Consider the following 25,276-nt stretch of genomic DNA (forward strand, 5'->3'; position numbering starts at 1 on the left):
CATGGCCTCCTTGGAAGTCAGACGTAGTCCTCCCATGTCTCGGCGGCAGCTGGAAGTGCGCAGTCCACGACGGGACAAATATTCGGTGCTTTTACCCACCTACAACGAGCGCGAGAACCTGCCACTCATCGTGTGGTTGCTGGTGAAAAGCTTCTCCGAGAGGTAGCGCACCAGGTCTCCCTCCCCGAGGAATGAGATGAGCTGGCTTCCCCGGCCCGGGTGTCTGCAGCTGGCTGCGCGAGGCGGCCCTGTCCAACCTTCCTTGCCTCACGCAGGAAGGCCCAGGGATAGGGCCACCCTGTGAGGGAAGCAGAGACAGATGCTTCTTGGGTTTTCTTCGTGTCCTGGGTTCTCATTCCTGCCCTTGGGTTTTGTGAGACACTCATTTATTATGAAGTACTCGCGTCCCCCGCCTTTTCCTAGAAAGGTTGGCCACTCTTTTACTTGGAAGCGGGGCTGAAAGCGTGACCCCACTCCTCCCTCTAGGCGGTCAGGATCTGCGGCAAGAGCCAGGAGTCCAAGCGAGAGCGTTCACTCTCCACTCCGGTGCCGAGTGCTTATATAAGCATGAGGTTTGGTGTGTGTGGGTTAGGGAGCTATTGCTGGGCACAATAACCTTTCTGGAAAGGAGAGAGCAGAAGGGCATCTTCGCTGATCACTGGTGGATGTTTGGTGTGATTGTTAGAACCGGGATGGGGGGTGGGTGGAGTTCGAATTTGGAAGTGTGTTAATGCAGTGTTTTTAAAAACTGCAAAAAATCCTGGAGTCAGTACGGAGTAACTTGTTTTACGATTGCACAAATGGGATCATGCTGTGAAATCTTTGAATACTTTTTTTCATATTAATATATCGAAACATAGCAAATTACTTTGGAAGTTAGGTAACATTCCATATGGCTGTGTTATTTAACCAGGTCATGGCAATGAGCTGGATTATTTCCAGCAGCTTTAGGTTGTTTTTGTTTTTTGACTTTTGCTTTGCAAATAAGAACAAGGACTTTGTTCACACCATATTTTCCAGCTAAATTTAGAAAAGTGCTTGACACATAGCGGTGCTCCTTTATTGCATCAATGTTGGCAGCAGACACACTCATACTTTTACTTGTGTACTGGGGATAAATGATTCGAGGTAGGATTGCTAGGTAGACAGAAATGTGCTTAAAATGGACAGTTATTGCCAAATTGCTCTAAAGAAAAAAAGGGTTGTACAAGTTAGGACTCTCCATTCTTCACAATTGCTCTAAAGAAAAAAAAAGATTGTACAAGTTAGGATTCTCCATTCTTCAGAGTGCCTGTTTTCCCATCAGCCAGCCAGCCTGAGCATTATTAAACTTGACATTGCTGGAAGTACCCATTTGTGAAAACCATTGCTGTTTTGATTGTATTTCCTTGCATAACTGCCTGCACATGCCTTGCCCCTCAAAGTTTTAAAGTTTTTGTTTTTCCTGTTTACTATTTTAATTTTTATTTTTATAAGCTGTAAATTAAAGAAATTAACTGTCATACAACCGATCTCGTTCAGGGCTTGTATTCTAATTTTGCAAATTTTTTTGTTGCCTTAATTTTTTTATGTAGTACACTTTATCTTTACTTTTAATGGTTTGTGAATGAATCTTTTAAGATCAAAATGAAGTTTGATAAAGGAAACAAAAGTTTTCTTGTCAGATGCAATCAAATTACCTGAAGTTAGCCCAGCTTGGTATCTTTAAGCTGCCTCACCCTCAGGTGGTGTAGCTGCTTTGAAGTGGTAGGGGACAGTAATTTGCTTTTAACGACCCCATTTTGTTTATGGAATTTCTCTTTCAGCACGTCTATTAAAATCACCTTACATATTTTGGCATGTAAAGGCACCAGCGCCCAAATTTAAGGCACAGTGGGAAGCCAAAGTCATTGTGTCTACTCTTGGAGAATAGATAACACAGGGTTTTGCTTTCTTGTCTTAAAAGTTTGCTGGGGCTGACTTGTTAAAGCCTTTTAACAGTGGAATATGTTTTCTGGTTGATTTTCTTGCATATGTTTCTTAGAGCAGGACCAAGAGAAAACGGAATGTTATGTCGTAGGTATTGGGCTGTGTCTCTTCTTCTTTCTCCTTAACTTTTCCTTATAAAATTAATTTTTAAAATGTCTTTGAAAAGGGAAGGAGTAGGGATGACCGCATGTACAGCCATGTAGTATTTATCCACCAAGTATTGTGTTGGTTTGTTTTTAGACTAGAAACGTACCACCTGAGGTTAATGGGAAGTAACGTGTTAATTCTGAAGCGCAGTGGAATCTTTGTAATGCTACTTTGCTTTTGTTTTTTAAATTTGATAATGTGAAGTAATAGGCACAACTATTTGAAATTGTGGTTTAAGATTGTGTCACCATTCTAAAATAGGTTTTTTTAAAAGGTGAAATTAAATCAGATTTATATTTGATTATTCTATTTGGATCAAATTAACAAGAATAATCACTCAGAGTTACTCAGTTTGGTTTGAGTTAACGTGTAAAGTACTTTTGAAATATTTTATGTAACTAAGATTTGCTATTAAGGTTCAGAATTCTATTTCCGAAGTAGGTAATAAAATTTCATATAGCTAGGCACGGAGGCTCATGTCTGTAATCCTAGTACTTCGGAAGGCTGAGGCGGGCAGATCACGAGATCAGGAGATCGAGATCATCCTGGCTAACACGGTGAAACCCCGTCTCTACTAAAAATACAAAAACTTAGCCTGGCATGGTGGCGGGTGCCTGTAGTCCCAGCTACTTGGGAGGCTGAGGCAGGAGAATCGCTTGAGGCCAGGAGACAGAGGTAAGCCGAGATTGTGCCACTGCACTCCAGTCTGGCGACAGAGCAAGGCTCCATCTCAAAAAAAAATTTGAGACTCCATCTCAAAAAAAAATTTCATGTGATACATGGGTCATTACCTGATTTTCTTTTGAACTAAAATGTATGTTCTCTGGGTAAGAATTCTTTAATATCTCAGGACATTAGCATGTTTCAGCAACATACTGGGTTTGCAGGTAAAGTACTAAATGTTTGACATTTATTTCATTTGATAATTGAAGTTTTCCTCAATGATCAATATAGCAATAAATCTCCACTTATACGTTTAAGGAATTAGTAATTTTTAAATTACTTTTAAATTTGAGAACACTGTCATCAATTATTAATACAAATTTAATTTTTTTTAGTGGAATCAACTATGAAATTATAATCATAGATGATGGAAGCCCAGATGGAACAAGGGATGTTGCTGAACAGTTGGAGAAGATCTATGGGTCAGACAGAATTGTAAGTTATACAAACATTTTTCTGTCATATGAATTGTGATTATGTAGGGGAAATATGAGACATGAACAATGCTTAAATTCAACTTATTTGTTTAGAAACTGAAAAGATAAAGAGCAACTTAACACAGTTGGGATTTAAATGCATTTTCATTGTCCGTAAAATTTTACGTATCTTTGGTATGTTGGGTCAATGGTCATTTTACAGCAAAGAGTGTGCTTTTGGATAAACTCTGTTTATGACTAATTCTGCAGGTAAATATTCTTGAAGGGCAAAAATTAAAGCATGATACTGAATTGACAAGGAATATTATAGAATTGGGTTGTAATTGGTAGTGTGTGTTTTTTAATCTTTCTTGTTCCCTTTCGGTAAGTATTCTTATATTTTCATTAGAGAATACTGCCTGAAATTAAGAGCTTGTAGGTAGAAAAAGTTATTGTTTTCTTGTGAAACATTAATGACTTCTCAGAGTACTTGGCATTTTTAGTCTATAGAATAGTCTTGTGGAAGTAGATTGACTTTCTTAGTTCTAAACTTTAGATTTTCCCACTGCACCTTGAAATTTGTTATTCTAATATAGAAATTACTTAGGCAAATACAGAGTTTATTTTATAATGGCTTCATGAATTTTATTTTTGGTCACTGGTTTGGATTTATAAGTGTTTATGTATGCTTGTGAGTGCTTTTATAATTTATATTCATAAATAATTGCAGACCAGAGTTCTTCAGTCTTGGCACTATTGACGTGTGGACAGATTAATTCTTTACTGTGGGGGTTGTCCTGTGCATTGTAGGATGTTCAGCACCATATCTGGACTCTCCTCACTAGATGCCATTAGAAACCCTCCTCCCCACTTGGCAACCGCAAATGTTTGGATATTGTCAGATATTTCCTTAGGTGAAAAATTATCCTTTGCCTCCAGTACAGAACCATTGGTATAGAGAAAGAAGTCCCTTTGAGAACCTTTATTGTTATTTACAATTCAAGAAATGGTAAATTAATCATCATTTTTAAAAAACAGTCATCTGGTCTTGATAAATCTCAGTAATAGAAATACTTTCTACTTAGAGGTCAGTGTCAGTTGTATGAGGTCTTAGTGGCAAAAGTTCTAAAGGAACTGTGTTACTCACTACATGGTAAATCTATACTAGAAAATCTTTCAGTCTGTCTCACAGATGAGTAACTCAGGTCTGTCACACCTCAAGTCTCCTCTGAAAATCTTCTAATGGATAGGAATACAGAAGGAGGTAAAAAGTTGACAAATTTTCAGGCTTCTAGCAGAGACTTTCGGTAATGCTAGGTTCGAATTTCTGGCCAGTAGCTCCCCAGGTTTTCTTTTAGAAGCCCAGGGTGAAGGCCACTGATTCACAACATTCTGAGTTATGTGCTGCCATTTAATCTGGGACCATCAACCAGACAACATTTTGAATACTTTTGTCATAAAACCTCAGTCTTAGGATGTGATTGATTGATTTTAGGGAATGGTTACTAAACCTTTCAAATTTTGAAACAAGGTTGTCTTCAAAGACATTTTTCCTATCAACCCGATAAAATTCAAAATGAGAAAAGAATTTGCATTCACTGTTGTGATTTCCCTCTACTACCAGATAAAATTCCTTATTCATTCATTGTTTTATGACACTTAAATAAGTTAAGAAGAAAGTGACTTTAAAAAAAGAAAAACAGTATTAATCCATGCTAGGGATGACACTTGCTTTCAGTGACATACGTATGTTTAGTTGGGAAGATGAGGGATTATGGAAACCATGTTAGAATACCTCAGATAAAGTATTCACCACAGATGCTTTGTCAGCCTTTCAAACTGGCTGAAATGAATCTTTCAGAAAAGAAGCCAAAGAAGATATTTTTTAAAATTCTGTAAGTGACACAACTGAAGCAAGAGGTTAGGTCATTTTTAATGACCTAACTAGGTAGGACCATAGAGAAATTTGGGGCACTTACTCTGAACTATTCACAATGCTTACAAGGCAGAGATCTGAAATTGTGAAGGACTTCAACTGCCCTATGTTGAGTGCTTCTATTATGTTTGGTTTATGTAGTTTGTTTCATCCCCCAACTTGAGATCAGATAAAGTCATTGATATTTTGTCATATTTTCTTCCAGCTTTATTGAGGTAAAATTGACAAAGTTACATATATTTAAAGTATATAATGCGATGGTTTGATACACGTATACATTCTGAAATGAATACCACATTTGGAGAATGAATCTGTCCATCACTTCACTTAGTTACCCTTGGGGGCGAGGTGACAGTGATGAGGACGGTTAAGATCTGCTCTCTGTAAATTTCAAGTATATAATATGATACTATTAACTATAGTCACCAACCTCCGAACAACCTGTGCCAAGACTACACCAGCCAAAGCGCAACACACAATTGACCCAATAACTTGACCAACGGAACAAGTTACCCTAGGGATAACGCAATCCTAGAGTCCATGTCAACAATAGGGTTTTATGACTTAAAAATTTTTAAATATGAGGACAGTGCAGTAAGTGTAGAGGATTTTTTTTTAGCAGTTAGAGTTAGATTGTTATCAGCTTAAAATAGCCTGTTATCACTATAAGATGGGTTTTGTAAGTCTCTTGGTAATCATAAAGGAAAAGCCTAAAGTAGATTCACAAAAGATAAAAAGTAAGGAATCAAAGCATGATAGTACAGAAAATAATCATAAAGGAAAGGAGAAAGGGACAGAAGCAAAAGATCTACAAAACAACTAGAAGCAATTAACAAAATGGCAGTAGGAAGTTCTTACATGTTAGTAATTACCTTGGATATAAAGAGATTAAATTCTCCAAAGACCTGCAGTGACTGAATGGATTTTTTTAAAAAGAGCCAACTATATGCTTCCCACAAAAGACTTGAGTTGTGAGGACACACATAGACTCAAAGTGAAGGGATGGAAAAAAACATTCCATGCAAATAAAAACCTCCAGCAGATTGCATGTAGTGAAAAAAAAAAATTCATCCTGCTTTAATTGAAAATGCTTTGTTGAGAGATTTGCAGTCAGAGGCAACCTGCTTATATACTGGCAAGTGTAGAAGGGGACAAGATAGACAAGACATGCTCACTAATGAGTCTACCTGAACCCCATACCTCAGAAACATAGGGCACAGTGAGAACTTTGGCATTCGACTTTTTAAGTGTCCAGCCAAAAGGAAAAACTAAACAAATAAAGTCAGGCTCCAATTATTAAGCAAAAATATTAAGAAGGACTAAATGACAAATAAAAAGAGAAAGAATTTAATTAGGAATATGACATGTCCTTGGACCAGTAGAGGAGATGAGGTCATCCAAGCATAAGGTCAAGATAAGTTAATAGAGGAAGAGTGATATTAGTATTCAAAACCCAAAGGGAATTGAGAGAACAAACATCAGATTTCCCAAGAAGGTGTGAAATAATGAGGTAAGTCCTACATTTTTCTAGGAAGGAATCAATAGGTTTAAAAGGAAATTCAAGTATAGATGTAAGGACATGTTATTTAAAATAGAGTGAGTGACAACAGAAAAAAAAAATTTTAATTTTGATTGTAGGGTCGGGGTTAAAGAATGTTGCTTTGCCTCAGAAGCTATGTTAAACTATTTGGTTTGTTACCAAATGCTTTTTTTTTTCCTTTTGGCAAAAAAACATTAACCATACTCTGCTTTAAGTTCTAACAAGTGCAACTATATTTCTATTAAAAAGAGTATGCACTTTTGAATAAAATAAAATTTAACATGATAACATTTCTGTTTCTTTGTGTAAAATGCTGTTTCTTATTTTACAGCTTCTAAAACCACGGGAGAAAAAGTTGGGACTAGGTAAGTCGTGGAACCTCTAACCCCTCATGCCTGCTACTTGCCTGGTGACATGATCCAGTGTGTATTTGCCCAGTTTGGAATAGGGCCAAAATACAGTAACTTACTGTGATGGTTTTTAATGATCTTAATGACATTTAAATGGTATAACTTGGGTTGCCTGTATAAGTCAAGGCCCACTCAGGACGATAGAAACCACTGTAAGTCTTTCGGTGTAGGGAATTTAATACTGAGTTGCTGGTTACACTGGTGAAGGAGTTCCTGAGAAACCAAATGGAGCAGTGAGGCTACTAAGATTAGTAACAGCTGGAGGTCACTGCCACCCCTAGGGATGGAGCAACAGCAGGAAGAGATGTTTTAAGAGCCTAAGAACCTGGGCTGCCCAGAGGGAGCTAGAATGATGGGGTGGGGGCTGCCTGGCAGGAGCTAGAACTGTGGGAAATTCCCAGTCAGAGGTGAGGGTTTCTCCATGTTGGTCAGGCTGGTCTTAAACTCCCGACCTCAGGTGATCCACCTGCCTCAGCCTCCTAAAGTGCTGGGATTACACACGTGAGCCACCGCACCTGGCCAATTTTTTGTATTTTTAGTAGAGATGAGGTTTCACCATGTTGGTTAGGCTGGTCTTGAACTCCCTGACCTCAAGTGACCACCCATCTCAGCCTCCCAAAGTGGTAGGATTACAGGCATGAGCCACCACACCCAGCTGATATTCACTTCTTAACAAAATAAGTTAGAAGAGTTCAGCCTTGCTTATAAAACACCTGTGAGGTGTCTGGACTAGAGAATGCAGGAATCCCCAAGTCCTGCTCCTGACCAGTTACCCTAGCCTGCCAAGTCCCTGTGGGACTTTGAGGCATGGAGCTGGCTAAGTAATTGTCAGCAAGGCCTTTGGCCTCAAATACCAGAGCAGGGGTCTAGCGTACCAGGCGTACGGTGTAAAAGACAGTGTGTGGCTTTTGTGGAAGTGGACTTAGAGCTAGGAAGAGCAGAAGCAGGGAGGCTTGTTAGGTAGTCATCTAAGCATCAGAAGGTAGCACCTGGAACTAAGTGACGATCGACAAGAAAAAGGGAATTGAAATGTTTTGGGTGGTGAATCAATAGGACTTCATTATAGTTTAGAAGTTACGGTTAAAAGTAGGAAATCAAGAGTCATCTCTAGACCTGTGGATGGAGCAATTGGATAGTTGGTGCCATTTCCTGGAGAGGTGGCCTGTAAGAGAGAGGTAGAGAATTGGAAGATGATTTTGCGATGTTATCTTTGAGATTTCTGAAATACCCACAAGGAGATGTTAAGTAGGAAGCTGATTTGTAAATGTGGAGCTCTAAGGAAGGGTCTGACTTCATCAGTCTCTTAGGGGGATGCTAAGGAAACACCAGATGGGTTTTTAAAGCATGAGAATGTGATAATTGCTACATAATCTCAGACTTTTGAACTTATAAACTATTTGCTCAACTGAAATAGAGGTATGATCTCTTCTATTAAATTGACATCTGAATGGGGGTGTGTGGCCAGCTACCTTCTTGATTATATATGTAATATGCATGAACCTGTGTACTTAAGGTGAAAAATACCGATTTATTAATACCACTTTTAGAGGACTAATGTATGCTCTTCAGGTGCTAAACAGTTTCCTCCATGTTCAAATGTATATGTTAAGATTTCTGTTGACTTTCTTGAATGGATATACTTTCATTTTTAGGAACTGCATATATTCATGGAATGAAACATGCCACAGGAAACTACATAATTATTATGGATGCTGATCTCTCACACCATGTAAGTGGTATGTTTCTTTATTAGCTATTTATGATAATCTTAGCCTATTTTACTGACTTTACTGTTTATTCTTTCCAAATTTCAGCCAAAATTTATTCCTGAATTTATTAGGTAGGTACTATTTCTAATATTTGAAAGAAATATGACTGGAACCGTTTATCTTACTGGTTTTGGGCTTATTTTCATTTTTTATTAATCAAAAATATACGTACTTTTTTTTTCTATCAAAAATATAAACAAAGCTTGGGAGGTCAAGGCAAGAGGGTTGCTTGAAGTCAGGAGTTTGAGACCAGCCTGGGCAACAAAACAAGTCCTTATCTCTACAAAAAAAATAACAAAAATTAGCCAGGCACAATGGCATGCGCCTGTAGTCCAGCTACTCAGGAGGCTCAGGTGGGAGGATCACATGAGCCCAGGACTTGAAGGCTGCAGTGAGCTATCATCATGCCTCTGCATTCTAGTCTTGGTGACCCTGAGACAGAGTGAGACCTTGTCTCTAAAATATTTATCTGTATAGATAGTAGACACACACACATACAACACACCTTTGAGACTAAATGATGTACTTTAGGAGTCCTGAGGAGCAAATCAATAGGTAGTTCCTTTGTTAATCTGAATTCTTTCAGACCACAGAAAAAGGTGGAAGACGGCTTCTTTGATAAATGGAATTAAGCCTTGAGTTATTAGAGTAAAACACCATGAACAAAAGAGTTTATTCCAGGAATGCCAGAATGGCTCGTTATTGGTAATCACTCATAATTCATTCATGAGTAGTGTGGTTAACTCTGTAGATGCTAAAAGAGATATTATTTACTACCATTTTCTAGTTAAAACTTTAAGAATAGAAGGAAACCTCTTAAGCATAATAAAAATAACCCAGTCCTAATACAAATATCACACCAAATAGTGAAATGCTGAATCATTTCCAGTAAATTCATTAAGATAGGCATGCTAGCTATCATTAAACATGGAAATGTTAATACAGTAACGCAAGAATTTAGTTAAATATTAGTAAAGTATACATAATTTATTTGTAGGCAATATAATTATATTCTTAGCCCAAAGATCACAAAACCTCTGTGAATAAGATTTTGGAAGCTGTTCTGAGTTTAAGCTAGATACACAAAAACAATCAGATTATTGGCCCTCCAGTTTAGAGTAGTTCAGGGAGTTCCCGCTAACATCTAGGGAAAAATTCAAGCTCATTCCCTTGTCCCTCAAGCCCCTATGTGTTTGTTGGCCTCTGCCTGCCTTTCTGACCTCTGTCTTGTGCTCCTTCCTCTGTCTTGTGCTCCTTCCTTTCCTTTCCATGCCATAAGCATGCTTCTCTGCCTGAAATGCTGTTTCCATGCTCCTTGATGACTGTCTGCTGCTCATCCTTCGATCTCTGCATAAAGTCACCTTATACCTTTTTTGCTTATATCTCCAGTGCGCAAAAGCCTCTTTAACCTGTAGAGTAGAAAATGGGCAAAAAGATACAAACAGACCATCTATAGGAGAAATCCAAATGGCTAATAAAAGAAGACGTTCTTCCTGGGATGTAGTCAAGGAAATAAACACAAAATAACTGCGTGTTACCATTTTATTATCCATTAGTTTAACAAAGTTAAAAACTTTCAGAGCAGTAATATCCAGTACCAATAAGATGGTAAAAAATGGACACACAAATATAAGTTGCTATAACCCTTTTGGAAAATATGTGTTCGAATTTGGGAAAACACGTGTTAGAATTAAAAATACTCAGGCTTCATTTGGGCAATTCCAGTATATTCCATTTTGGGGAGTCTAAGCAGTTTATAAAAATGTTTATTGTGGCCAGGCACAGTGGCTCATGCCTGTAATCCCACACTTTGGGAGGCCGAGGCAGGTGGATCACGAGGTCAAGAGATAGAGATCATCCTGGCCAACTTGGTGAAACCCTGTCTCTACTAGAAAAACAAAAAATTAGCCAGGCATGGTGGCACTTGCCTGTAGTCCCAGCTACTTGGGATGCTGAGGCAGGAGAATCACTTGAACCCGGGAGGTGGAGGTTGCAGTGAGCCAAGATCTCGCCATTGCACTCTAACCTGGCAACAGAGTGAGACTCCATCTCAAAGAAAAAAAAGAAAGGTTTATTGTAGCACTGTTTATTGTGGTTGAGAGGGTGGGGCACCATGAAGACAACCACAGAGGTGTGTGAGTTGAATATTCTATGAAGTAGTTTTGCAACTATTAAAAAGAATGGGAAAGAGCTCTCTTGACCTATAGGGATGTCTATGATTCCATGATTTGCATTGTTTTTGTTTTATGATGGAAGCTCGATCTGTCATCCAGGCTGGAGTGCAGTGGCACAATCTCAGTCACTGCAACCTCCACCTCCCAGGTTTAAGCAGTTCTCCTGCCTCAGCCTTCTGAGGAGCTGGGAATACAGGCATGTGCCACTAAGCCTGGCTAATTTTTGTATTTTTAGTAGAGATAGTTTCACTATGTTGGCCAGGCTAGTCTCGAACTCCTGACCTCAAGTGATCCACCCACCTCCCAAAGTGCTGGGATTACAGGCGTGAGCCACCACATCTGACTCCATGATTTGTATCGTTAACTGACAAAGGCCAGGTCACAAAATGTACTTTTTTTGCATTCCAATTTTGTAAATGCAGACAAAAATCCTAGGGGTATATGCGTGTCTTTATCTTTCTGTAGGCAAAGAAAAGTGTGGCAGGACATCAGGCTGTTTTTTAGTATTATTTGCTTCAGAGAAGGCAAGAACAGAATGGAAGGGTATTGGGGAAATTGAGAGACAAGGTCTTCCATTGTCACCCAGGCTGGAGTACAGTGGCACAATCACAGATAGCTGCAGCCTCAACTTCCCTGGCTCAAGCGATCCTCCCGTTGCAGCCTCCCAAATAGCTAAGACTAAAGGCATGTGCCACTGTGCCCGACATTTTTTTTTTTTTTTTTTTTTTTAAATGGAGTCGCCCAGGCTGGAGTGCAGTGGTATGATCTCGGCTCACTGCAGCCTGCCTCCTGGGTTCAAGTGATTCTCTGCCTCAGCCTTCTGAGTAGCTGGGATTACAGGCGCCCGCCACCACGCCAGGCTAATTTTTATATTTTTAGTAGAGATGGGGTTTCACCATCTTGGCCAAGCTGGCCTTGAACTCCTGACCTTGTGACCCACCCGCCCCGGCCTCCCAAAGTGCCGGGATTACAGGTGTGAGCCACTGCACCCAGCCTGTGTTGGCTTCTCTTAAAAGTTTTGTGTAGCTCATGAAAATGATGTTGAAATGGCTTTTTCTAATTGACAGCTAATTTATTCTACAGGAAGCAAAAGGAGGGCAATTTTGATATTGTCTCTGGAACTCGCTACAAAGGAAATGGAGGTGTATATGGCTGGGATTTGAAAAGAAAAATAATCAGGTAGGTACGTGTGTTACAACTTCTTTATTAGTATAACTACTGGAAGTGTATTCATAGCAAGTATTTGGATTAGCTATCATGCTGCCTGGGATTTGTGGGATCAGGTTATAATTTCCGGTAAATATTCCCAGATAGTTCCTTACAGTTTTTCCTGTGATTAGAGCCTGGATGTTTTTTATTAAGGAAAAATCAGTATAAACCTTTGGACCTTTGGTAGAAATGGCCTCATTCAGCAAAAGTTACTATACTGGACCTCCAGTTTTAATTTATGTGACCTGTCCCATACTTGTAGACTAAATATGTAGGGTTTCTCTCCATAATTATAGTGTTATTTTAATTAAGATCGATTTCAGACAGACCTGGGTTAAAGTCTCAGCTCACTGCAACCTCTGCCTCCCGGGCTCAAGCGATTCTCCTTTCTCAGCCTCCTGAGTACCTGGGACTGTGGACATGCGCCACCATGCCCGGCTAATTTTTGTTTTTGTAGAGATGGGGTTTCACCATGTTGCTCAGGTTGCCCTCGAACTCCTGAGCTCCGGTGATCCGCCTGCCTCAGCTTCCCATTAGCTGGGACTACAGGCACGCACCACCATGCCCAGCTAATTTATGTATATATATTTATGTTTTTATATATATGTATTTATGTTTATATATGTATTTTTGTATATATATTTATGTATACTTTTTTTTTTTTTTTGGTAGTGATGGGGTTTTGCTATGTTGTCCAGGCTGGTCACTCCTGGGCTCAAGTGATCCACCCATCTTGGCCTCCTGGGATTACAGGTGTGAGCCACCGCACCTAGCCAGGTCTCCTTTCATTGACCAAAAATTTCTCTTTTGTTCTAGATAAATAACATTTTTATGAAATTAATGTTACATTTATGAAATTAGTATAGCATTTTAACACTGTTCTTCGATGTGTTTCTCTTGTTTATAAATTGTATTTTGTAAAAAAAATCTGATTGTTTTATTTGGCAGCCGTGGGGCCAATTTTTTAACTCAGATATTGCTGAGACCAGGAGCATCTGATTTAACAGGAAGTTTCAGGTACAGTGAAAATTTCCACTATTTTTATATAACTTCTTGGCTGACTTTCTTTACAATGGATATTTTAAAGAAACACTTTACATTTCCACCTTGTATGCATACTGGGATACTAAAAAGGCAGACTAAAATTCCTAAAAGTTGCTAATGAAACCTAAACATATCGGGAGACATATCGTGCTTTTCCTTGAAAAAGTTGAAGGCAGTTAGGTTTCTGTGCTTTTTAACATTAGTATTAAGGCTCAACTGCTCTTTGGAACATTGCTATTACTGATAATCTGTTCCAAAGAACAGCACATACTTCAGTAATTTTCTGCATTTCATATGAATACTAACAGCATTGTCCACAGAAAAGGTTAAACTTTTTAATATTTATATAGAGCTCTCTCACTTACCTTGTTCTCCATGTTTAAGGAAATTTTTGTTGTTGTTTAATTTGGTCAAAGCTTCGGTCCCTCTGAGTTCTGTGTGTCTGTTTCTGGGTGTATGGGGTCGTGGTCTAGATTTGCTGTAGTAGATGTGAGCTGCTTTGTGTGACTGACCATGGCAAATGACAAAACTTGCCAGATGTTTTTTTTAATCTCTGAAACTATAAAATGCCCCTGCATCTACTTTAGTGGCCCCAAGCCCCCCATACATTACTTAATAATTTATATTCGTTGATACTTTTTTCCACTAAATAATGTTGATTGTTCGGTCCTTTGCTTGATGCAGGAAAATTTAAGTCCTTAAATGTGAGAATTGACACGCACACACACAAATTAGGACCTGGCTGTTGACAGTCAAAAAGAAAAATGAAGCCTCTCTGGAACGAAAAAGCAAATAGACTGGAGAGCTGAACTTGGGGATGAAAGAGAGGGGAGGCTATACCCTAAGGCTAAAGAGTCATTTGTGATATGATGAAGATCTCTGATTGCGGATGGGCGGTGGCTGGTGGATGGGCAGTGGCTTGCGCCTATGATCCCAGAACTTTGGGAGGCCGAGGCATGTGGATCACTTGAGGTCAGGAATTTAAGACCAGCCTGGGCAACATGGGGAAACCCTGTCTCTACTAAAAATACAAAAATTAGCCGGGTGTGGTAGCGTGTGCTTGTAATCCCAGCTACCCAGGAGGCTGAGGCAGGAGAATCGCTTGAGACCCAGAGGCAGAGGTTGCAGTGAGCTGAGATTGCGCCACTGCACTCCAGCCTGGTGACAGAGGAGGACTGTCAAAAAAAAAAAAAAAAAAAAAAAAGCTGGGCATGGTGGCTTATGCCTGTAATCTCAGCACTTTGGGAGGCTGAGGCGCGTGGATCACAAGGTCGGGAGATCGAGGTCATCCTGGCTAACAGTGAAACCCTGTCTCTACTAAAACTACAAAAAATTAGCCAGACATGGTGGTGTACCTGTAGTCCAAGCTACTCGGGAGGTGGAGGTTGCAGTGAGCTGAGATCGCGCCACTGTACTCCAGCCTGGGCAACAGAGCAGGACTCCGTCTCAAAAAATATATATATCTCTCTCTCTGATTGCCACGTGGCAACAATGCAAAGAATAGTGGCACTCACAAAATCTCTCTACAGAGGGAAGGGCCAGTGTGGATTTCACAGGCCACAGTTTTGATGGTTTTGAATAAAAACTCAGGGTAACTGGTTGTGGAGATAGAGGTTGTGAAGAAAAACCCACACGGAGAGGAATGGGGTGAGGGTGCTTTGCTGCATCAGAACCTTACAAGGATTAGTGGAGGGGATGGGGTTGAAGGATGGCCTGGGAGTTCTGGATTTTCATATATTGAGAGCAGTGATTAACTGTGTTCTGTATAAATGACAGAGCAGCCAAACAGACAAAAATGAACCTGTTAATTGCAGAATTTTTTTTTTTTTTTTTCTTCTGAGACAGGGTTTTGCTCTTGTTGCCCAGGCTAGAGTGCAATGGCACAATCTTGGCTCATCACAACCTCTGCCTCCTGGGTTCAAGAGATTCTCCTGCCTCAGCCTCCCGAGTAGCTGGGATTACAGGCATGTGCCACCATGCCCAGCTAATTTTGTATTTTTAGTAGAGATGGGGTTTCTCCATGTTGGTCAGCCTGGTCTTGAACTCCTGACCTCAGGTGATCCTCCCACTTCGGCCTCCCCAAGTGCTGGGATTACAGGCATGAGCCACCGCACTTGGCCCAAAAAACTTTTTAAATAGTTAAATCTCATTGTCTTCTCATTTGAGTGGTGGTTTCTTAAATACATGCATTAAAGTTCACTTGTCGGTAGACAAAGTTCATTTTTGTCATTAAATCCCTAGATTTAGGAAGCAGGTGCTTTTTACTAAATAAGAAAAGGAATCCTGGAAAGGCTGCAGTCTAATATAAAGCCATTTAATAGCATAGATCACCTGGATCCTAATCCTATTTATGGGATTATATGGCTTCATGTAACATTTTACTTTACTGGCCGCAGTGTTAAATATATCATGTGGATGGGGAGGAGGGAGGTGGCAGTGAAAAGAAATCTTAGAAAATGATTCTTAAGGGGAATAAAGCAACTCTTAAAGTCAGGAAATACTTCATAGCCTAATCCCAATTTTAAAGTAATGCTGGCTGGATGTGGTGGCTCACACCTATAATCCCAGCACTTTTGAGAGGCCAGTGATGGGAGTATATCTTGAGCCCAGGAGTTCAAGACCCCAGCTCTGGCAACATAGTGAGTCTCCATCTCTACAAAACCTAAAAAAAAAAAAAAAAAAAAAATTCTAAATTATTCTAAATTATTTAGCAAATATTTAGTGACCTTTCTTGCTTAGGATAAATATTTAATGGCCTTTCTTGCTTAGCATGGCACGGTGGCACGTGCCTGTAGTCTCAGCTATGTGGGAGGCTAAGGTAGGAGGATCTTTTGAGCCTGGAAAGTTGAGGCTGCAGTTAGCCATGGTTGTGCCACTGTACTCTGGGCAACAGAGTGAGACCCTGTCTCCAAAAATACAAATATATAAATAAAGGTAATGCGGAAACATTGTCCCATCGGTATCATAGTTCTTCGCAGCCCACCATCCCAGTGCTCACTCCCCTAACAGCATCTGACATATTATATATCTTTATTGAGTTTTTAAGTTCACTCCTTAACCCCAAAACATAAAATAGTACCTGATATTCAGTACATTGGTCAATAAATATTTGTTATAGAATAAATACTGCTACCATCAGATTCTCCTCTCTCCATATTTATTCCAAATTTATTCCTTTAAATCCTTAAGGAAACTATGTGGATAAAGGAATGCACACACTAAGCTGTCATGTTTTTCTAAGGGCTGTACTGTCCTATACCCACTTCATAGTCAAAAGATAAGGTCGCGTTAGAAGTCTGAGGGAAAAAAATGTGGATTCAGAGTGAAACCCTGAGGCATAGTAGGTCCAGATAGCCTTAACTTTGAAGAGAACAAAATTACACCAAACTGCCTCTTCCTGCTTTCTCCCCTCTCCCCACAAAAAAAGGTAGAAATCGCTGCCTCCCTACCAACTGAAACACTGATCTTTAAAAAAAAAAAAAAAAGTAAAGTGTCTGTGGCTCTGAAAATAGGGAGCTCCCTGCTATTTAGTTACTGAAGAAAGTGCTTGGGTTTACCCCTGGACTGCCCAACTCCGCTATCTTTGTAAATCTGGTGTTTGGCCTGCAGTCCATCTAAAGATAGGCTGCACATTCACCCGCTGTTAAGTGTCTATCTGTGACCTCAATTGGTGATAGGTGAATCCACCAGGATTGTTTCTATCCTGTGATGCCTCGTTCCTGTTTTAACCAAGCTTCCCAAGCTCATCCTAGAGCAACTTAGTTTATCCTAGGGAATTTATAAAGGAAATCATGAGAAATTGAAACTCATCATAAACATTTATTGGGAAATGACTGTTAATATGAGATTCTTTCTTGTCATCTAATACATATTGTTGCTTCATCATCATCTGTCCACCCAGTTGTTTCACTATTTGGAACAGTTTCTTTCAACTTTAAATTTTAGGAAAATCTTAAATAATGATGGTTCTGCATCAAATGATTCATTTTACTGTATTTCACTAATTTCTGATAGTATGGGAAAATAATTCTATAAAAGATATTGATAATTCATTTTCAAAATTATTCTAAGTTATTTAGCAAATATTTAATGACCTTTCTTGCTTAGGAGAAATGTATCATAATCATCAAGTGTGCAAGCTTTTCTATTTACCAATGGCCAGTGAAAGTTTTAGGCTTTATACATACCAGTGAACTCTTTGAAAGGTCAGGATACATGTAGGCACGTGTATTTATCCAGATGTTGATATATATTTTTGATTTCTTACAGATTATACCGAAAAGAAGTTCTAGAGAAATTAATAGAAAAATGTGTTTCTAAAGGCTACGTCTTCCAGATGGAGATGATTGTTCGGGCAAGACAGCTGAATTATACTATTGGCGAGGTATGCAACTGATGCTAAATAGTATGTCATGTTCCTGGTAAAGGAGCAGTAAGGTTTAGAATTTTTGTAATAAAAAGTTTAACTTCCATAACTGCTAAATTGTAGAGGTCTTCTAGTTGTTTAGAATATTCAGGCACAAAGGGTAAAAATTTACATTTGAACAGTAAGATTTAAAACATTAACAGTCAGCATTCTCTTTTAAATAATTAAAAGTTCCTGGTACTTTCTCAGTCCTAGCCCTTTCTTCTAACCAGTCAGCATTATGGACTGAGTCTCTTTGCTTCTCTTCTTTTTGTCACAGCCAATGGCCACCATACTTTAAAATGAATGATGAGTTCTGTATGTCCATTTCCTGTTAGTCAGTGAAGATCAGGAATTACAGAGCAAAGGGAGTGGTGATCTGTACTATTTAGGGCTAGTGAGTGAGCTCTTAGGGTAGGGGAGACTCTCCTTATTTAATAGTAAAACTCTTACTCAGAGCAAGAAAATACCTAACCTGGAATGTCACTTTTCTTGTAGAAGTTACAAGCTATTTTACTTAATGCTAAACCATTATAGCTAAATTTGACAACTGAAAAATCTGAGCAAAAGGCCATTTTACTTTTGGAGTATAACTTTTCCTTGAAATGCCAACTGAAACTTGAGTAAACCAAGATAATACCTAGAATCAGTGCTTTTTAAAGTTGTAGATTTGGTTCATATGACCTATCTTTAGATAATGCATGTTTAATTTTAAAGACTTGGAGATACACACAGTTGCTTTAAGAATCCCCTAATTTTATACTTACTTTAAGGACCTCTGTTGTAGTACTAATCCTATTTCTGTTGTGTTGGTAATGTGGTATACCTGCTAAACTGCCTAATTTTTTTTTAAAGACTAACGTTAATTTTATTTTTTTTTTAACTAGGTTCCAATATCATTTGTGGATCGTGTTTATGGTGAATCCAAGTTGGGAGGAAATGAAATAGTATCTTTCTTGAAAGGATTATTGACTCTTTTTGCTACTACATAAAAGAAAGATACTCATTTATACTTATGTTCATTTCAGTTTATACATGAAAGAAGCCTGGTTACTGATTTTTATAAAATGTACTCTTAAAGTATAAAACATAAGGTAAGGTAAATTTCATGCATCTTTTTATGAAGACCACCTATTTTATATTTCAAATTAAATGATTTTAAAGTTGCTGGCCTAATGAGCAATGTTCTTAATTTTCGTTTACATTTTGCTGTATTGAGACCTATAAATAAATATATATGGTTTTTTTTTTTTTTTTGCATAAAGTATTGCTGCCTTCATTAGAGTATGTGAATGTAGAATTTTTTACATGGGGAATAATTTGAAATAGTCTTTATTAAAAACTGGAATCATAGACCTTTATACCTAATAGGTATCAGAAGTAAGATAATGTTATCTGATGAAATGTTTGTGGCTGTGTCTGTAGGAATTGAAAAAGAAATACATACCTCTGCCCTTTCCTTAAAAATGTATCTCAAATTTCTTAAACTAGAAAATGCATTTAGAGCAGGCATTTACAGTTGGGTTCTTTTCAGCTGTTGAATTGATGAACCATTTCATCTACCAAAGCAGGTCTATTTAAAATGCATATTGTGAATTGGGAAACAATTTGGCAGCAGTTGATTACATAGCCGTTTTTTTCTCTTTTGAGCAATAACCTCTATCAGTAAGGAAAAATATTAATGACACTGAGGCAGAAACTTTAGCTGCTACAGTCATTATTAAACATCTTACTGAATTATATAACAATTTTTTTCTCAAAAGACTTGTTTTCATATTAAAGACCCTCAGCAAAGCTCACATCCCCACTAATTTGAAAAATCTCTGCCTTAAGCTCTTCTCTCCATTTAGAAAAGTGTTCTGCCAGTTAAAATTCAGGCTAAGCTATCCAGTAAAGCCAGGGCAAATATTACGTTTACCCACTTTCTCTAAAGTAGGTGTTTCAGAAGAGATCAGTTAATTTCTAACTGTAGCATAGGTTATGGTCATGTAGTATCTTTTAAAATTTGAGTAAGGGCGTGCTTTGAGCAAGTAAGTTTAAGTTGACTTTCTTCTGGAAATAAAAGTAAGAGGTGTCTCTAAATTATTTATTGAACAATATTCGTAATTACTAGATTTTCCTGGCTTAATTTGGCTGCTGAAGAAATTGAGGCCAGGCACAGTGGTCCATGTCTGTAATCCCAGCACTTTGGGAGGCCAAGGCAAGAGGATGGCTTGAGCACAGGCGTTTTGAGACCAGCCTAGGGAACATAGGGAGATCCTGTCTCTACAAAAATATAAAAAAATAAGCTGGGTGTGGTGGCACTCACCTGTGGTCCCAGCTACTTGGGAGGCTGAGGTGGGAGGCTCACTTGAGTCTGGGAGGTCAAGGCTGCAGTGAGCTATGATCATGCCTGGACAACAGAGTGAGACCCTGTCTTTTTTAAAAGAAAAAAAAAAAATGAAAGTCTAATTTTTCATTTGCATTTCTGACAGATTCTACCAGAAATTAACCCCAGACTATAAAACCTCTGGTGTCGTTTTGAATATTAAAACCACCCCTTCCCCACTTTGGGAGGCCGAGACGGGCGGATCACGAGGCCAGGAGATCGAGAGACGATCCCGGCTAACACGGTGAAACCCCGTCTCTACTAAAAAATACAAAAAAAACTAGCCGGGCGAGGTGGCGGGCGCCTGTAGTCCCAGCTACTCGGGAGGCTGAGGCAGGAGAACGGCGTAAACCCGGGAGGCGGAGCTTGCAGTGAGCTGAGATCCGGCCACTGCACTCCAGCCTGGGTGACAGAGCAAGACTCCGTCTCAAAAAAAAAAAAAAAACCACCCCTTCCCACACTTCTATAGTTGAACCCATAGTACACATTCCAATAGGGACCACTCTTGTTCTGTTTCCCTTATGTCCAGAACTGTCCAGCTGGCCAGTGAGGGACCTGCCTTCCTTGGGGAAGAGACTTCTCTCATTCATAACAAGAAAATTCATCAGTGCTTGATGTGAAATTAGTTTCAAGCTAAGATAATAGAAATGTAATATTCTCAGGGTTTTTGGAGTGGTTAGAATTCATTTTTTCTTAACCTAAACTCAAAGTTGAGTTCTCAGTGTCAAGTATGTGGAGCAGAAATTAAGTAACAGCCTTAGAGAACCTACTATAGAGAGAGTACTGCCTTCTCAGATACTCACTAAGTAGATGTTTGCCCTTTAAATCTTTTCAGTTATTCCCACAATCATTATCACAACACTGTCACTCTTGGAATTTACCATAGAGAGTATTTGAGCAGTGAAGACTCAAAGCATTTGGAAGTCATTTAGAAAAGAATCTGGAATATTTAGATGCATTTTTGTAGTAAATCTGGTGCTTAAACACTGTAAAATTAAATATTTACATCTGAATTCAGCATCCCATTTTGCTTTGTAAATGAGGCCAAAGATGAAATCCAGATGTTTTCCCTTTGTATTTGTATTATCACTATATGGAAATCTACGTATATCCAAGGAAAACTAAACTTAAACTTACTTTATTTCATTAGTTTTTGTCTGTCTTCTGCAGTGTGTAATTAGATTCTTTATCTTAGTTCTCTGAATCAAATGCTTTGCCCCAACCCCTTTTTCCACGACTTTTTTCAGCTGTTTTCCCTTGAAGTACTGACTTGGTTTTTAAAGATACATTTTATCACAGTTGCAGAAATGCGTTGTATAAAAGTTTGTTAAACAGGGCTAACTGAAGTCTTAGGCGTTGAACAGCTATGTGTAACAACAATTTATACTACTTGCAGCGAACTCAGATTATTTTCTGATGTTAAGTATGGCCTGAAACTGTGTTAACTTGAAATGTAAAGAAACAGCAAAGGACAGGTGTATTTACGTAAAAATCAACATATTAAGGAAATAGGCTTGGTTAATTCTTCAGTATTGACATCTATTACTTGTCAATACATTTAACCAAGCAGTGATACTTTAAATCATAATGATACTTTAACCAACCTTTTAAGGTTGGTTCAAACGTGTTGAGGAGATAATGTATTGGTTGGGATTGACCTAAATATACAAGGCAACCATGTGCTGTTTTATGCTACCCAGATTGCGGGAGGACCAAAAGCTATGACCCTGGGACTACAAAGTGTGTTGTTTTAAGGATCGTGCAGAGAGCCAATGCGCCTGTTGGCAACATCACTTCTCATCCTGAAGTTTCACCAGTTGGGTGGCCTCAAGGCACTAGGATTCCTTTTTTTTTTTTTTAATTCAGGTCAAAGAGAAGAGTCCATCCTGTGACTGGGAAGAATGTCAAGTCACAGGGTAACGGCGGACCTTAATAAAATCTCGGCCCCTCTGCACCGAATACCCCACTAGGAAGGGCTAAGGCATCCATGGGGTTGTGTCTCATCTCCAGTCGCTGTGTGAAGCACGAGGCCCTCACACCTCATTTAAGGAAGGAGGCGTCAGGGGCGACCGGCCAGGTGTCCCGGCGCCTTCCCGCCGCTTCTCAGCCGTGGAAGCGCGGGCATCTGAGCACGTGGAGCCGCCCCAGGCCGCCCCGCACACCCCTCCCGCCAGATGTAGTCCAGGCCCAGCTGGGCCCGCGCAGGGATCCCCAGCACGGCCACCTGACTGAGTGCTGGGCGTGCTGCGGCCCGCTGCTTCTGCCTCCGCCGCCGGCGCTGCGGCCAGAGGAAGGCGCCCGCCAAGCACACGGGCCCCGGGAGCGCACTGCGGCCATTATCCGCGGCGCCTCCTAGTGGGTCAATGGCAAATCCGCCTGGTTCTCGCGAGAGCTCCCCCCTTCAGTGGGGATTATATAATTTCCCTCAGGCGGGGGTGGGGGTGCTGGGAGCACACTCCCTGAGGAAAAGTTAGGTGCAAGCACAGGTGGGAGTGAGAGGAACCCCCCCCTGGGGAAAAAGGGGTTGGGGTGCTGTCTCCACTGCCCCCCCTACTTAGCTGGACAATGAGTCCTCTTATGCTAATGAGGTACTTACGTCACTTCCGCTCTTTCTCGGCCGCCATTTTGGCTAGGGCAGGTTCGGGGACTCGGTCCGAGGCGCTTGTATTGTCTGCTGAGGGGAGACGCGGGATCAGCCCCCTCCCCCGCCCGTTGCCGCCGCCGCCGCCGCCGGCCCGGTCTCCCCTCCGCCGCCCGCCGGGATCCATGAGCTGAACTCCCGCCCCCCCGGCCGCCGCCATCTTGTGCCCCCTCCCCCTCCCGCAGGCAGCGCTAAGGGGGATTTTGGCGTCTTCTCAGACACAGCTCCCTCTCTCGGTCCCCGCTGCTGAGGAGCGAGAGGAGCGCGGCCGCCGCCGCCCGCGCCGGTGAAGCCGCCTCTCCCACACCCTCCGTCTCCTCCCTCCGCCCCTCCTTTGTCTGCACCGCTCGACGACGCCGCCGCCGCCCGCCGCTCTGCTGCGCCCGCCGCGCCCCCCGGCAGCACCCGCGGCCGCGGCGCGAGCCGGAGTCCGCCGAGCCGGAGCGCGACGAGGCCCCGGGCGCGCCCTCCCCGCTGTCGCCACCGCTGTGCCGCCGCCATCCGCCCGCCGCCGCCGCCGCTGTCCGGCCCCCGAGCACGCCGGCCCCGCGCGCGCCTCGAGGCCGAGTCAAGGTAAGCCCGGCGCCGCCGCGCGCGGACCCGCGGCCCTGCCCTGCCTCCCGACCCCGGCCCGCGCGGCCGCCAGCCCAGCCCGGCCCCGGGCGCGGGCGCATTGTTGTTCGCATCGCCGCCCTCCAGCCGCACACACGCTCTTTTGCACACCCCGGCGCGGACCGGTCGCCCGTCCCGGCACGGACCGCTACCCGACTCTACTCTGGAGGTCCAGGCGCCTCCTCCTGCAGCCCGACCCCCTTCTCCGCTCCGTGAGCCCACCGAGGCCAGCAGCCTGCCTGGCCGCCGGGAGCTTTTGCAGCTAAGGGCATCTCCCCCACCCCGCCCCCAGCCAGAACCGAGCTTCTCCCATCCCTGGAACTAATCCTGTCCGCCCCCCACCCCCAAAAGGAGCCCCCCCACGCACACCCCCATGCCTGGAACGAGCCTTCTGCCAGGTCTGCCCACCCTTACCTGGGGGAGGGGGGACGGGGTTGGGGGGGGCGGGGAGCATGCATGGCATGGAGTGAAAGTCTTTGCCTCCCCTGTGCAATCCTTCCTCCCCAACCTGCCAGCTTCCCTCCTATCCTGACCACAGTTCACCACCATCCCTTTTCCCCAGTCTCAGCTGCCTGGTCAGCACCTCTTTCGAACATTCTGAGCCCCAACTTTGCAGTAAGATGGTAGAAAATGGAAATCCAGAGAGCTGCAAAAAGATCTTCTTTTAATGTAATGAATGGGGAGTAGTTTTTGTGAACACCCTCGTATTCACCTCTTCTTTCCTCTGGGCGGCCTGCCTGCCTTCCCCTCCCCCCCAACCTTGATCCCTGTCTGCTGGAAAAGGCGCGATTGCTTCTCTTCCTCTTCTGCCCAAGACCAAGACTGTAGGTCTGATATCCTTTTTAGCCACACACACCCCCCACACACCCACGAGTCTTCTTAATCTTCTTGCATTTACCAATTCCTCTGGACACTTCTTGCCATAACCCCATTTCACAGACAAAGGCTTAGGAGGGAAAAAGAACCAAACTGTTGTGTTTGCCATGTTAATGATGTCCATCCCCACACACCCAGTTCCCATCCCTGATGCTTCTTGTGCCTGTATCTTGAACCTTCAGAATGAAAAAAAAAAAAAATCTCTTGGATAGCTTGATACAGTTTCTTTAGAAATCTGCATTGTTGCTTCTGGTTTATGGCCATGGAGAAAATACCAGCCCCCACCCAAAATGCACCGCAGCCAAGTCGGCTAAAGGCGATGAGTGTTGGAGTCAGTAGGGGGCGCATTCTCTGCACTGGGTAAGGCTGCAGAGGGGGGAAGGGCCCCCGAGCTAGAACAGGATGTGCTTCACAGCGCCTTCTACAGACCATGGGAAAATGGGCCCAGCAAGACACACTCGCACTCTTAGTTGGTGAGCTGACAGCAACATGGCGAAGGATTAAGTGAGTCAAGAGCAGTGATTTTACTTCTTTTAAAGAGCCCACCCTGCATTTCAGAAGTTTTCTCCTTTTACTTTTTCAAAACTGTTGGCCCCTAGTCCATATTTGTTCTTGACGAATCACCTTGGCACATCCTTGGTTCGGATTCCCTTCCTCTGGAATTCTTCCACCTCAAGTTTTGAATGTGTCACCATATCTTTCCTAAGTCTGGTGGTAAAGGAGGTTTGAAACCTGAAAGTAACAGGTTTGGGGGCATTGCTGGTTAACTCCCTTCTTCATAGGCCAAATCTTTCCAATTCTTTGAGAATTAAAAATCATTCTTGAGAGATGTTGGATTTTTGTGGGGTAGTAATAGTTATAAGTGTGTAGATGGGTGTCATGATTTGCAAAGCCTTGTTGGTAAATATCAAGCCCATGTTGGGTTCTTCATTGTCGAACTCAAGTGTTGATTGTAAAAATTTCGTTTCCCTCCAAATTTGGACTTGTAATTGCCATTCATTATCCCAGCAGCCAACCACCTTTACAAAAATGTTGATA

General features: G+C 41.5%; 2 protein-coding genes and 1 long non-coding RNA gene across 4 annotated transcripts in view; 2 read left to right on the forward strand and 1 right to left on the reverse strand.

The window, feature by feature from the left end:
* Window positions 1-18,907, forward strand: LOC105470677 (dolichyl-phosphate mannosyltransferase subunit 1, catalytic). The gene is made up of 9 exons (XM_011722863.2): window positions 1-162; window positions 3,174-3,273; window positions 7,062-7,095; window positions 8,793-8,869; window positions 8,955-8,980; window positions 12,167-12,262; window positions 13,241-13,309; window positions 17,606-17,720; window positions 18,629-18,907. The coding sequence occupies exons 1-9, from the start codon at window positions 2-4 to the stop codon at window positions 18,731-18,733; spliced, it is 783 nt and encodes a 260-aa protein (XP_011721165.1). The 5' UTR covers window position 1; the 3' UTR covers window positions 18,734-18,907.
* LOC105470676 (uncharacterized) lies at window positions 9,564-23,232 on the reverse strand. The gene is made up of 3 exons (XR_980690.2): window positions 23,095-23,232; window positions 22,706-22,780; window positions 9,564-10,318 (listed from the first exon to the last, which is right to left on the reverse strand). It is a non-coding gene; the product is annotated as an uncharacterized lncRNA (long non-coding RNA).
* The window catches only part of ADN (activity dependent neuroprotector homeobox), a 43,399-nt gene continuing 40,839 nt past the window's right edge, over window positions 22,717-25,276 (forward strand). For both annotated transcript variants that reach the window (XM_011722859.3, XM_011722861.3), the window contains exon 1: window positions 22,717-23,323. The gene's annotated coding sequence lies outside the window, so the exon portion shown is untranslated. The remainder of the gene's footprint in view (window positions 23,324-25,276) is intronic.

The sequence above is a fragment of the Macaca nemestrina genome, chromosome 15 (genome assembly GCF_043159975.1).
Source record: "Macaca nemestrina isolate mMacNem1 chromosome 15, mMacNem.hap1, whole genome shotgun sequence".
NCBI classification, from domain to species: domain Eukaryota; kingdom Metazoa; phylum Chordata; class Mammalia; order Primates; family Cercopithecidae; genus Macaca; species Macaca nemestrina.

What these genes read in the sequence shown, in the direction of transcription:
- LOC105470677 (XM_011722863.2), top strand. Translation starts at nt 2, where the DNA reads ATGGCCTCCTTGGAAGTCAGACGTAGTCCTCCCATGTCTCGGCGGCAG. An exon ending in GATTTAACAGGAAGTTTCAG is followed by an intron (nt 13,310 to 17,605) that starts GTACAGTGAAAA and finishes GATTTCTTACAG; the next exon opens with ATTATACCGAAAAGAAGTTC. An exon ending in TGAATTATACTATTGGCGAG is followed by an intron (nt 17,721 to 18,628) that starts GTATGCAACTGA and finishes TTTTTTAACTAG; the next exon opens with GTTCCAATATCATTTGTGGA.